The sequence below is a fragment of the Heloderma suspectum genome, chromosome 4, assembly GCF_057233095.1.
Source record: "Heloderma suspectum isolate Gila_16-S chromosome 4, 16-S_ref, whole genome shotgun sequence".
NCBI classification, from domain to species: domain Eukaryota; kingdom Metazoa; phylum Chordata; class Lepidosauria; order Squamata; family Helodermatidae; genus Heloderma; species Heloderma suspectum.
Window position 1 is genome coordinate 265,177,557 of NC_139461.1, and position 13,902 is coordinate 265,191,458.

Here is a 13,902-nt window from a genome sequence, read left to right on the forward strand (position 1 = left end):
ATGACAATACTATTAACTCACACAAATAAGAATATTAACAAGGCATTCTTTTAAAAAAGGCAAAAATAGGAACTGTCATCAGGAAATAGAGACTGTCACCGCAAGACTGAAGATAGAGTGGATCATGAGACAAAATAGTTGCAAACGTAACATTCGTGCTATGATACCTTTGCACTTAATTAATTACTTAATTTTTAAAGCTTATATTCTCCCTTTTCCCAAATAATGGATTTAAGGCAGCTTGGCCTCTGCATAAGGATCATAAAATGCTACCGTTGTCATGGCTACATAGAGTCAGAAGACATCTACTGTGCCACTTTCTTGGAAGAATGAAAAGAGAGGATGATTAACTTCAACTGGGATTTTCCCCTAAGGGAAGTTAGGGCAATAAGCTAAACCTTTCTGACTTGAAACCCGCTTTTAGTCCAAATGTTCATTTTGGGACTCACTTCTTAATTTTTTTTTTACCATATCTTTGTATGTTGGGAATGTTTCTGAGGTGACCCGCTTTAGATGAGGTAGTACCCCAGAAGTGGGTCTCAACCGACCAGTTGAAGAGGTGTGAGCTAAACAGTACTAAGACATGCTCTTGGTGTAGAGTTTTGGTAAGCAATAGGCAGCATATTTCTGTATCAATAAACACTGGATACTGGAAATATTCCAAAAACTACTTAACCATACATTCTGAATTTGTACATGATTGTACAAATATTTGTTTGGGTTTGGGTTGTCCATGTTCATTTGATAATAAGGAATAAATGTAACACAGGAAGAACATAGGAATCTGCCTTATACCAGGTCAGAGTATTTGTCCATCTAGCCCAGTATTAGCAACTCTCACAGCTGTTCTCCAAGGTCCCTGACAAAGGCTCTTTCAGTAGCCTACTACCTTATCTTTTTTCACTGGAGTTAATACTGGAGATGCCAGGGATTGAAACCGAAGTCTTCCGTAATGCAACGCATGTGCTTTATGGCTGTCAAGGGCTCCTTGGAGGGCTCTCTCAGTCTAATCCAGTAGCCAAGTCCAGACACAGACAAAGGGATTCTTTTCCAAGCTTTATTTTTCTTTTACAACTTAACAGCTCTACAGGTAGCAACTAGATCTGAGCAGCAGCATCCCTATGCCCTAAGTTAGAACAGTTGGTCCCCGTTTGAAAGGCAATTACTGGCAGACCCCTGAATATAAGGACTAGGGAGAATCCCTCCCCTTTTCCCTTGGGTCCTCTGGGCACAACCGTTCTTTGAGCACCAACCGGGTGCTACGCCTCCTTTCCACGCTCTCCATTTGGCGTCGCTCTCTGTGTCTGCGCCGTGCATCCAACCAGTCTGCTATCGGTGCTGGGTCACTCCCTGGACTGCTTTCTAATCTAGGAATGTTGGTGGGAGGAATCTCTGTCAGCTGCGGGCCCTGGGAAAAAGGGGCGCGCTCCTCTCCCAGGAGCGACTCTGATTCTCCGAATCAGAACTACTTTGGGATTCTATGGGCTCAGTGTCCACCCTGACAATGGCTCAGCTGTGGTCCTTCCCCAAAGGGAAGGCAACCCCGCCCCCCAAAACACACACATAAAACACTTGGAGACACTAAACATGAAGGGAGCTGTAAGAACATAGGCAGCTGTAGCATGTCACCTTCTTTTAGCTTTTTAAAATGGTAGAAAGTTGAACAGTTCTGTACCCAATTTGAAATGGCCAGGGAGAAGGAAAAAAATCGGAATGATTAGAACTTTATACACACAGGAGGACTTGCCCCATTTTCTTGCAATGATTCAAGAGTATCTCAGATTAGGGCTACCACCTCCACCTTTGGAAAGAAAAGGCAGCGCTTATTAGCTTAGTTCATATAAATGCATGCAAGCGCCAATAGTCTAATGTTGTTCCCAACATCAAACTTGGCAGGTATGGAAAGCTGGCTACGCGTACTATCGATTCTATGGATTTGAACAAACACTGCTTATAAAAATGAGTTACTGGTTTAATTAAGATGAACGTTGAAACACTGCAAATCAGCACTCACCATTTGGAACTCAATGAAGACTGGGGAAAACAGTAGTGCTTTGCTATCAGAATTCCCCCACCTCCATCTGCTAGATATGGCTTATATTTGTCACGACTATAGACCTAGATATTTAGCTTTAGCTATATACCTTGGATGGTTCAAACAAAGCCTGAGAAAGTCCAGTGATTACTAAGGTCTCTGGATAATGGGTATTACGGGTGGCCAGATGACAAAGAAGACAGGTCTCCCTCACCCTGACTAAGTTGTGCAGAAGAAGGGATTTCAGAAGGTGCAACTTACATACCAAGCTACAGCAGCTGAAACCCCCTCTTCTACGCAATTGTTGAAGGCCAAGCGGCCTGCCTCTCCGCCTTCTCAATGGCCATCCTATTTGTGGCATTTAAATATGAATACAGAACTTGGCATGTTTTCTGTTGAAAAGTTCAGAATTCCTTATTTGTATACCAGTAATAGGAACCTTAAAAAATCCTTTCCAAAGTCCTCAAAATTTCCATGCAGTAGGTTCCTCAGCCTTAATTGGACCTGGCAACAAAGACACCCAGAGAGAGTGGCATTGTGATCTGTGACAGCGCAAAGAGTCCTAACTAAAGCCACTGTTGATGGTTTTTCGCCCAAACAGGAAGTTCTAGAGGCAACCCGGAAGTCCTCGTCGCGAGCTCCCGGAAGCGATAACTGACGCACGCAGGTTGCAACAGAGCGCCCCCTTCACTAAAAGGAGGAGAGCGAAAGCTCTTGTCGGAAGTGGACGGCCGGAAGGCGCTTCCCATTGGATCCCAGGGATAAACGCGGCGGAGAAGTATCCAGTAGCCGTCCCGAAAGCTCCCGGAGTCCGGAAGTACGTCAAAAGCTTGGATTTAAGCGTAATCGGGGGGGGGGAGTGGTTGTTGTCCTCTCGGGCCTGAGGTGCGCTGGAGTTGCGCCCCCCCGCGCTCGAGATTCTCGGTCTCGCCATGTCCGGGATGGCGCAGGGGGCAGCTCGGGGCGCAGGGGAGGGGGGGTCCCGCTCCGGAGCCGCCGCCGCCGCCGCCGCCGCGCCCTGGTGAGTAGCGGGGCTCGGTTCCCTCCCGAGCCTCCGTATGGTGGCGGGGGAGCGGCAGCCCAGAGAGCGGCGGGGCCTGCCGGTGGCGCCTGCTTGCCCTGGGAACGGAGGGAGGAAGCGCCGGGACCAGCACGGCGCCTCGTGGCGTTGGCGCATCGCCCGCCGGATCCCTCGCAGGCCCCCTGGCGGCCTCTCGCGCTTCCTGAGGAAAGCCGCGCTCGGGCGTTCCGGGTTTCTGCGCCTCTTTCCTCGCTTGAAAGGGGGCCGGTTCCCTGGAGGAACGGAGTGGGGGAGGACGGCGAGGCTGTTGTGCCTTGGCCGCCATCGATAACGCGGGGGCGGGCGAAGTCTGGCCAGAAGCAGCGTGTCGAGGAGACCTTGGCCGAGCGGCGGCGCGCGAGCGCTTGGTGTCTGAGGCGGACCCGCCCCGCCCCCAGCCTTGCGGCGACAGCAGCAGGAGCACATGAAGCCAAAGTCGCCCGGTATCTGGCCGTCGGTGGTGTCATAAGATAAAACCTGGCACGTAGCACCTCGCCCTGGCCGAGGCTGGAGCTGGACCCGGGCCCGGGTTGTTCTCTCGCTGGAGTGCCTTGGAAGGAACGGGGCCCAAAGGGAGCATCTTCTTCTTAATGAGCCCAGTACATTTGGAACCGAGGTCTTCCTCAGGAGTGCTCTTGAACAACTACTTTCAGCCTGGTATCTGCACACTGTTGCAGCCTTTGAGGGAGAACTTGTTTGGACTGTATTGGGCTCATAAAATACCTCTTTCTTCAGCACCTGAGGTGTCCCGCCTTCCTACTTTTCTTTCCTGCCTTGAAGATAAATGGCAAGCTGAGTGGGTCATCGTCCTTTTGGAAGCAGGAATGGAAAAGGTTCCTTCCTTACCGTGCCTTAGAAGAAGCGTGGTACATTAAGGGCGCGGTCCTATGCATGTTTTGACAGGAAAAAAGTCCTACAACTCCCAGCATTCCCCACCCAGCTGTCTGGGGAATGCTGGGAGTTGTAGGACTTTTTTTCTGTCTAAACATGCACAGGATTGTGCTCTCAGTCTATGTTAAGTTTGCAATCCTGTACATACTTACCATAGAGCAGGGGTGGGGAACCTCAGGCCGAGGAGCCAAATTTGGCCCTCCAGGTTCTCTAGATGCCCATGCCCCCTTTCCTCCAACCGGCAACCATTTGTGTTTTTTCTCAAGTTTTGTGCAGTTTTTTTCCCTATTCTAAAAAGTTGAAATGGCTTTCCTAAGACTAGCATTAAGAGCGTAGCCCTGCTGACTGGGAATGCTGGGAGTTGTAGGATGTTTTTCTGTCTAAACATGCATAGGATTGTGCCCTAGAGCTACAATGTGCCGGTATTTTTGACCCCATCTCTTTTGCCTTTGGTCCTGGCCCCCTTTGCCCTTAGCTCCACCCACCACTGGAATGTGGCCACAGAGAGCTTCTCCAAAATTAAAGTTAGTCCTCTGGCTAAAAGAACTTCCCTACCTGTGCCTTAGAGTAAGTACTGCTGAACTCAGTGTGACTTACTTCTGAGCAGATAGGAGAAACTTCTCTCCTGCTCAGCAACAGTAGTTGGAGAAACCGAGCTCCAATCTAAAATACTTCAGCTCATTCACCTTGAGGGCCTGACAGGATTCTGGAGTATGACATGTGACAGGCCTGGGAGCCAAATTTGGCCCTCCAGGTTCTCTAGATGTCCATGCCCCCTTTCCTCCAGCCAGCAACCACTGGTGTTTTCTTGAGTTTTGTGCAGTTTTTTCCCTGTTCTAAAAAGTTGAAATGCCTTCTCCTAAGGCTTAGTTAACAAGCATTGGACTTCTACAATGCAGAATGCATTGGACTGATAAAATAATCACAATATAAGAGAGGGTCGTTATTTACATGACATTTTTCTGTTTAAGTATTACAGGTTGTATGTACCAAATAGTTCAAACAACTGGGTTGGATGGAAAAAACCTTCTGAAATTGCTTCCAGTTTCTAAACCTTTAGGAAATTCTGTACGCTTGGTTCAGCCTCCAGTCATACCTGATCATACAAAAGCAAATGTCTCAATATCTAGTCATGGTAATGTGAAGGATCCGTTTGTTAAAAATCTTGAACGTAAAACAGCTATTCCCAGAAAATTAATTCTGCCAAAGCCATTGGGTCAAGTGGAAAAGGTTAATGTAGCCTCTGTTGTAGAAGAGAACTTAACTACCCCAAATGTTTCTTACATGCAGAGTAACTTTCATTCAGCTGATCAATCATCCTTTAAAAAGGATGCTACCCCTATTTGTTCAGTCAAGAGCAATGCAGAATATGTACTTGTGAATACAAATACCCTTCCTGTTACTGTGAGGTCTCCAGTACTGCCTTCTGGACATCACCTCCAAATACCAGCTAATGCGGAAGTTAAATCTGTTCCTGCTTCTTTCTTGCCACCAACAATTCAACAGAAGATATTGGCGGCAGCGGCCTCAAGTGCCTCTGGAGCATGTGAAGTTACAAACACACCAACTGTTATTTATGTGTCACCAGTAAAGACAGTGAAAACAGCTGCTTCTAAACCATTGCAAAATATATGCCCAAGACCGGTTGCAGAAGTATCAAAGTCTTCAGTACTGACAATGCCAGAAACAACAGTTGATAGTTCTGCCCTAGATGTGGCAACATCTGATAACGAGAAAAAACAGGCAGCGCCTATGAAATGGGTTGTCCAGGAAAACCCACAGTTATCAGCATCTTGCCTTGTTCCTGTAAAGTCCTCAAATCATGTGGCATCCAAAATCTTAAAAACCTTGGTTGATATGAAGAATGTGAAAAACAGCCCTGCCAGTATTCTGCCTGCCTGTTCTAACAGTCTGAGTGAAAACCAAGCAAAAATGACTTCTATAAAAGATAATGCCCTGGTGATGTACAATGGGAAAGTGTACTTACTGACTAAAAAAGAGTCCAGTGTTGGGTCAGCAAACAAGTATGGCAAACAAGCATCACCCAGTGCTGAAATGCACTTCAGAAAACAAACATCACAGTTAATTAGTTCAGCTGCAGATAGCACAATAACCAATCAAGTTGTCAATTTAGTGTTGTCAAAAAGCAAAGGGATTGCATCTAGTGCAAAAGATCCAAAATCCAGTGAGAATTTGGGACCTCCCCCACAGTCTGAAGTGAACCAGGGTTTAAAAGCTGCATCCACCTTTTTTGCATCTTCACATGGGAATCTGCAAATAAGCAGTACCAGCCAGCATGAGGCAGCGTCCCCATCAGGAAACATTCCAGTTGGAATGAATGTTGCTCAGAAATCAGTCACGAAAGAAAATGCAAACCATAGCATCATACAGAAAATTATTTCTCCTAATGAAGCAGCAGCTGCTTTACCAGCTACAGTGCATGATGCTTCTAAAGAGGAAGAACAAAAGGTAACTCTTAGTAGAGCAGATTGTACCAATGTGCCTTCAGTATGAAGTGTCTTAAATCAGTATTTAGTCAAGAAGCATGCTGCTAAAAACAAACATGAATTATTTTGATTCCTAACTGGCAACCAAAGGAATGTCATTTTCCTAGGCCAATTAGTGGAGCAAATGAAGGTATTTAAAACGAAGCAAAAAACCTTTGTGAAACTGTTTCATTGTCTCCTGTCTCAAGTCTGCCATGGGAGGGAAAAAACACAAAAACTAAACTATTATCTGTTAGAATTCCATCATACTGTGGTTCCCCAATAACAAAGTCCCACATGGTTTTATGTTTGACAGAAAATACTTAGTTGAAAATACTGTATGAATTTTTACAGTTTCTTATACAGAGTCCCTGCACAAATAGATCTGCCATGCAAGGTACCAAGTAACACAGCCATGTTGCCCACCTCCCACAAGTAATTTTAATCTTTGGTTTCAGGTGTTAAAGGTCTAGCAGATTCACTAGTGGGCATGTGATATAGAACTGTTTATTATATTATAGTTCCACTGAAGACGCAAATTAAACCAGACGAAATTGCCATTGATTTGCTTTCCCTTGCACTTTCTTTAAGCTACATAGCATTCACATGTAGCAGTACGTTTTTATGCTGCTTTTATATTTGTGTTCTTTGCTTATAATTTTACTGGGTTTTGTTAGTATATTTTATTTCTTGTAAGCCACTTTGATTACTGGTTTTAAAAGCTGGATATTGTCCTGGTGTGGCTGGTTCAAGCGGAGTCTTAAGTCACTCTATGGGGCAAATGTATCTCAAAGGCCAAAAGGCAGGCTGAGGTCAGAAGCACAAGCAAACAGTCCAATACGAACACAGTACAAGAAGCAGGGCAGTGTAAGAAAGCCAGGAATCAGCAGTGTGAGAGGTCAGTACAAAGAAACAAGGTAACAAAAGCTAGGGTGCAAGGTACTGGGGGCAGGTGTTATTTCAGCAGCCCTTCCTTCCTAGGACTAAGACGTATAAGCTTCAGCTTGCAGAGCCCTACCTGTGACTCAGTTGCAGCACATCAGAGGCTTCTGGAAGAGTTCCTCCTTGTAAAGACAGCCTTGCTCATGAGGAGTCTTCCTCTGCAAATGGGCACTACTTCTCATGGGTTGTTCTGGCTTGCTTTTTGAGATGCCATCACTTTCAGGGGCTAGGTGGTCACTCAGCCTCTGTCTCAAAGGAAGAGTTCCCCACCTGTTGTGATGATCAGCCTGTAGCCATCTCCCACATGGGCTCAGGCTCCCCTTGGTTTTACAGGCTGCTTGTCTATGCTCTTTGTCTCTATTAACTGTAGCTCCTCCTATGAAAAGGATTCCTTCATTGGGGCAAGACTGGTATAAGTAATTCAAATAAATAAATTGACAGTACTAAAAATCAGTTTCTTAAAATGTTTTATACCCCTTTTCCACAACATTCAAATTGGTTTACACTAAAAACATAAAATATATACGTATATAAATAATTGGTATTAACTATATTATGTTCATTCAGGCAATTTAATTCCCTTTTAAACTGTTACACATCCTTGTTTCCGATGACTAAAGTGAGAGTAAACTGACTTGCTTAATTTGAAACAATACACATTTATTCTGACACTGCAGTATCTCACAACATTGCTTCTACTTTCATGGAGGGAGAGGGGAGTTGGTGACTTATTAGGGTACTAGCTGTAAACATTCTATGGGGCTATATGTAAAACTTTGTCCACAGTTGTCTAATCATGGTGATGTTCTGGCAAGTTTATATGCTGAATGTTTACTATTTCAGATTGAGAAGATCTCATCAGGAATGGCTATTCAGATCAAACACAGGAAAGAGCAACACAGAAAACAGTGTCTTGAGTTGAGAAAGAAATTTGGTCTCTTTAAAGAGGAGAGAGTATATCTGAGGAGAATTCTTTTACCAATTTCTCTTACAAGATCAGAAGCAACTGTGTGTTCCAGCATTGTACAAATGAGTGACTCTTGCAACTTGCTGCAGGAAGTATCTATTAAACCTGAACCTGGAGAAGAAGAAAGGGTATCTGAAATGTTTATATATGTATAAGTTACATTTATGTGATATAGTTATTTGAGTTCTATTGGCAATCATCTATAGCGCCTTGCATAAGTATTCCCCCCCTCCTTTGACTTTTCCACATTTTGTTGTTACAACCTGGAATTAAAATGGATTTAATTAGCATTTGTACCATTTGATTTACACAACATACTTAACACCTTGAAGGTCCAAAATATTTTTATTGTGGCACAAAAGTTAATTAAACAAAAACTAACTGGCAATTGTTGGTTGTGTAAGTATTCACCCCAAGTCAATACTTCATAGAAGCACCTTTGGCAGCAATTACAGTTGTGTGTCTTTTGGGGTAAGTCTCTAATCACTTCAGGCATCCGGATCCTTTAATTTCTGCCCATTCTTGTCAAAATTGCTCAAGCTCTGTCAGGTTGGATGGGGACTGTTGGTGAATAGCAATTTTCAAGTCTTGCCACAGATTCTCAATTGGTTTGAGATCTGGGCTTTGCCTGGGCCGGTCTAAGAAATTCAGGTTCTTGTTTTTAAATCACTCCAATATAACTTTGGCTGTTTACGGGTCAGTGTCCTGCTGGAGGGTGAACTTCTGCTCCAGTCTGAGGTCTCTTGCAGACTGCAACAGGTTTTCCTCTAGAATTGCCCTGTATTTGGCTCCATCTATCTTGCCCTCAATCCTGACTAGTTTCCCAGTCCCTGCTGATGAAAAGCATCCCCACACCATGCTGCTGCCACCACCATGCTTCACCATGGGAATGGTGTTCTCAGGGCGAGGAACACTGTTGGTTTTGCGCCACACATAGGGTTTTGCATTAAGGCCAGAAAGTTCAATTTTGGTCTTGTCAGACCAGAGAACCTTTTCCCACATGTTTCCCACATGCCTTTTGGCACAATCCAAACAGGATTTGGTATGGGGTCAATGGCTTTCTTCTCGACACTCTTCTATAAAGCCCAGCTTTGTGGAGCATCTGGGTGATAGTTGTCCCATGGACAGTTTCTCCCATTTCAGCTGTGGATCTCTCCAGCTCCTTCAGAGTTACCATTGGCCTCATGGTTGCTTCTCTGACTAATGCCCTCCTTACCTGGTCACTGAGTTTTGGTGGATGGCCTTCTCTAGGCAGAGTTGTGGTTGTGCCATATTCTTCCCATTTTGTAGTAGTCGATTTAATAGTGGTCCAGGAGATGTTCATAGTTTACGATATTTTTTTTATAACCCAGCTCTGATTGGTGCTTCTCCAGAACTTTATCCCGGGCTTGTTTTAATAGCTCCTTGGTCTTCATGATGTTGTTTAGATATGCTCTCCAACAAACTATCAGGCCTTCCAGAAACAAGTGTATTTAATCTGAGATCATGTGACACTTGAATTGCACACAGGTGGACTCCATCCAACAATTATGTGACTTCTGAAGGTAGTTGATTGCACTAATGCTTATTTAGGGATGTCACAGCAAAAGTGGTGAATATTTATGCAAACCAGACTTTTCTGTTTTTTATTTGCAAATCATTTTGTAAAATATGTATATTTTCCCCAATTCAACATTGTGAACTATTTTGTGTAGATCAGTGGCAAGAAATCCTAATTAAATCCATTTTAATTCTAAGTTGTAACACAACAAAATGTGGAAAAGTCAAAGGGGGTGAATACTTATGCAAGGCACTGTATATTGTTAAGTGCTAAGGATGATGGGGCCTCTTCAATGATTGGCTGAGCTATTGTGATGTCATGAAACATTTTCAAATATTTGAATTGCTAAGTAAATGTGAGCTGTGTGGACAGTTAACAAAGCTGAACACTAGAAAATGAGGTTGCTGAAGGCAGGGGAGTGAGGATGCTGTGGTATAAGAGGATGCTGTGGTATAAAACAGGAACCTGAGAGCACAATAGATGGAGTAATTGGGGCTGAGGAAAAAGTGTAAAGGAGAGGAAGAATCAATGAGAAGGTATGGTGGTAAGCCTTGACAAAGCCTGAGGACACTTGGTGTTCTCCAAAACAGCACTTGAAAATACTGAGTCGGATCTAAACTGTTGAATTTAGGTCCCATTGAAATCAGTTCATGGCAAATTAAACATCACTTGAAATTAATGGGACTTAAGTTCATCTAAGACCAGACATCTATGTGTGCAATGTTGGATTTAACTTTTTGTCTGGATAAAGCCCATTATCTGTAAAAGCATTTTGACTTGTCAGATGTATATGAAAGAGGTAGGAAATTGTTAGATGTTCAATATATTATAGGAACATAGGGCTAGTGGCAAGGAACACACTGGTGGCAAGTGAAGTAATTAGGATAATTAAAGTTCTAAACATGAAATAATGTTTCATTAATAATTTTTCTGAATAAAGAAACATAAATTCAGCAGCTTGTAAAACCTTTTAAATAGCTGTTGCGAGTTCATTTGTTTTGAACCATGTGATTTATAATGCTGCAATAATACAATATACCTAATGACTTTTTTCTTCTTGACACACAGATAATTGGAGAAGAGGGAGAAGAGAATATAAAGAGAAAGACAAAAACACCACCAATACCAGTTAATGCAAAGAGGAGGAAAACCAAAGTCAAAACTGAATTGAGCCCAAATTTGGAATGTACCAACTCTTATTCAGTAACAGGTAACCAGAGTAGCCCTTGCAGACAAGTTGTATCACACCAAGAAAATTCCACCAGCTTTCTGCAGTTCTCTCAGAGGGTGGATTGTGACCCTAATTCTCGTGTTCAAAGTAATGACAACAATATTTTGACCCCTACTTTACCCTGCTGTGAAAATGAAACATCCTTTAGTGAAGGTTCTTTCAGAGAGGACATTTTTCCATTCAGCCCGCCAGACCTGGAGGAAACAATAAGAGATGAAAAAATAACAAGGCTTAAACTCCTGCTGAGGGAACGAGAGGCAGCACTAGAGGAAATTCGTAAAAAAATGCAGCAGACTTAACAAATGTAGTCCTTACTCAGCCCCAAATTTTGCTGCAACACCTTTGTTTCTGTGACTCGTTAAAATGTTACCTGTTGACTTTTATGTTTAAAGATAACAATAAAATCTAGTTTTCTGATATTTACATGGTATTAATGGGTGCAAGTATAAACATATGAACCCCAGTGTCAAGAAGTATGCAAGTCTAAAATCTTATTCAGAAGAATATAGCTTGCAGGAAATGTTTTTTGAATTTTTCAGTATGTCCCCTCACTTTTACAGTAAATATAGTTAATATTTTTGCTGATAATTAAGTCTCACTTGCTTAGAATGAAAGGTAAATGGAATTTTTCAATTGTAGATTTTGTTAAAAGCACACTGCTTGCTCGATATCGAAGGAAATGGAATAGCCTAAACTTGGTTTAGAAATACTTACTTGATTAATATTTACCTGTTTTAATTGGGTAACTTTGTTTCAAAACAGAAATAGAAATAAAGTTAATAAAAATCGCGTAACAGTATAGAATTTCTCAAAGTAATTTAGTGATAATCAGTGTATTACTGGGTTTCCTCAAACTTGCTGAAAAATTCATACTCTATTGTTTTAAGTTCTTAACTCCTACTTTTCATCAGAATGTAACAGTTATTAGAACAAGTGGGACCTAAAAAGATGTGGATATTTTCCAGGTACACCAGGCCTCCTACCCTTGTTGTCCCCCACCCTCTCCTGGCCACCCCATATAGTCAGTTAACCTGTGGCTTGATTTATAAATACTTACTTGGTTAGGATTTAACTGTTATTTGAAGTGGGTAACTTTGTTTCAAAACAATCAGGAAATAGGGACTGTCACAGCAAGACTTAAAATGGAGTGAATCATGAGACAAAATAGTTGCAAACATAACATTTGTGCTGTGTTACTTTTTGCACTTAATTAATTTTTAATGCTTACATCCTGCCTTTTCCCAAATAATGGATTCAGGGCAGCTTGACCTCTGCATCATAAAATGCTCCTGTTAAGTCGTGGCTATGTGGAGTCAGAAGAAGTCTACTGTGCCATTTTCTTGGATAAATGGTAGGGAACGATAGAGAATGTCTTGTAGCTTGACAAGTTCCTATTTCCTCCTCCCTCCATCTTCCTTCTTTCTCCTCTGGCTCTGCAACAACAGCCATGCAGCCACTCCCTGAAGGAAGCAAGTAACCATATCTCATACCTTCGCTTATTTACACTCATGCACCCAGCTTTAGGGGGTGCTTGTAGTTAAACAGTATTAGATAGCCTTCTCTGATGATGTGTATAAAAGCATTAAAGTTGATTTGAACTTCTTTTAAAGTGGCTCTAGCCTGTGTTTATTGCCTCCAATAGTAAGTGCTATGTTACCATACTTTCATAGCTTTGCTGTAAGTTACACCGGACTCTAACGAGGGTTATGGGCTGAGGAAGCAGTAGCTCCTTCTTCAAATCACTAGAGACTTGATGTGTGGTCAGTTTAAAGGCTGAAGCCACACAATTTTTCTTTGAATTGGAACCATGGCTGAGGGCACACAGTGATCCCCAAACTAAATGCATAGAATTATGCATGGTGCTTTAGACTGAGAAACCAACTCGAGGCAGATGGGACACTTGAAGCACTGGAAAAAGCACGACCCAGCACAGCAGAAGAAGCCATTGCAAGATGGGACTTCAAAGACGTAAAGGCAAGACATTTATTAATACATTGCTGATGAGATGATCAGATTGTGCATATAAAGGGAGAAAGAATGGCTGTAGATAGCTTAAAGCGCTGCAAAAATTATATGAGTAAGATGAGATCCAAATTCTATTATTTAGAAAACTGTTCTCTGCAAGCTTAAAGGAAGGAGGGGATGCTGAGAAGTATATTGCAAGTCTACTAAATATACCAGATAAGCTGACCACATCAGGGCAAATATTAAATGATCGGGTAAAAATGGGCCTATTTCTAAGCTCCCACAAAGCTACTCTGTATTCATTTCAATGTTTAATGCAAAGGAAAGAATAAGTGATTTACTTTACATAAGGGGAGAACCACTAAGGCAAAAGGCTCATGAGGAGGCTGAAACACACAGTGGCTCAACTACACGATCACCAAAAACAAGCCCAAAGGAGGACATTTTGAAAGCCAATCAAGGCAAAGCAAGCAGACACAAAGAAAGGAGCCACCCACATACTTTAAATGCAAAAAAAAGCAACCACCAGAAGGCATTGCTGAAGCAATTTTAACTCCTCCAAGAGGAGACAAAGCCAAAAAGATTATAATCAGCATAAAAGTAAAGATCACACAACTTTTAATGTAACCCAAACAAGAAATACCAAAGTTACATGGCTGATTGACAGTGGGGTGTCTTTGCACATGTCCTCTGATACTAATTTATTCCATGAACTAAACCCAGATGCAAACGGTAGCATGCATTTAGCTGATGTAAAACCTGTTACCATAAAGGGTAAAGGAAAG

The 13,902-nt window shown here is 42.5% G+C and overlaps 1 protein-coding gene across 3 annotated transcripts; it reads left to right on the top strand.

Annotated features, from left to right (window-relative positions):
• Positions 1 to 1,056: 1,056 nt before the first annotated feature.
• Positions 1,057 to 12,761, top strand: LRIF1 (ligand dependent nuclear receptor interacting factor 1). 3 transcript variants are annotated; one of them, XM_084853648.1, is made up of 4 exons: positions 1,057 to 3,056; positions 4,958 to 6,455; positions 8,258 to 8,509; positions 10,990 to 12,761. In XM_084853648.1, exons 1-4 carry the CDS (start codon positions 2,968 to 2,970, stop codon positions 11,449 to 11,451), a joined length of 2,301 nt encoding a protein of 766 aa, XP_084709774.1. In that variant the 5' UTR covers positions 1,057 to 2,967; the 3' UTR covers positions 11,452 to 12,761. The 3 variants fall into 3 exon arrangements, with proteins under 3 accessions (XP_084709774.1, XP_084709776.1, XP_084709775.1); XM_084853650.1 differs by having other exon boundaries at positions 2,665 to 2,852; XM_084853649.1 differs by having other exon boundaries at positions 2,673 to 2,877.
• Positions 12,762 to 13,902: the final 1,141 nt, after the last annotated feature.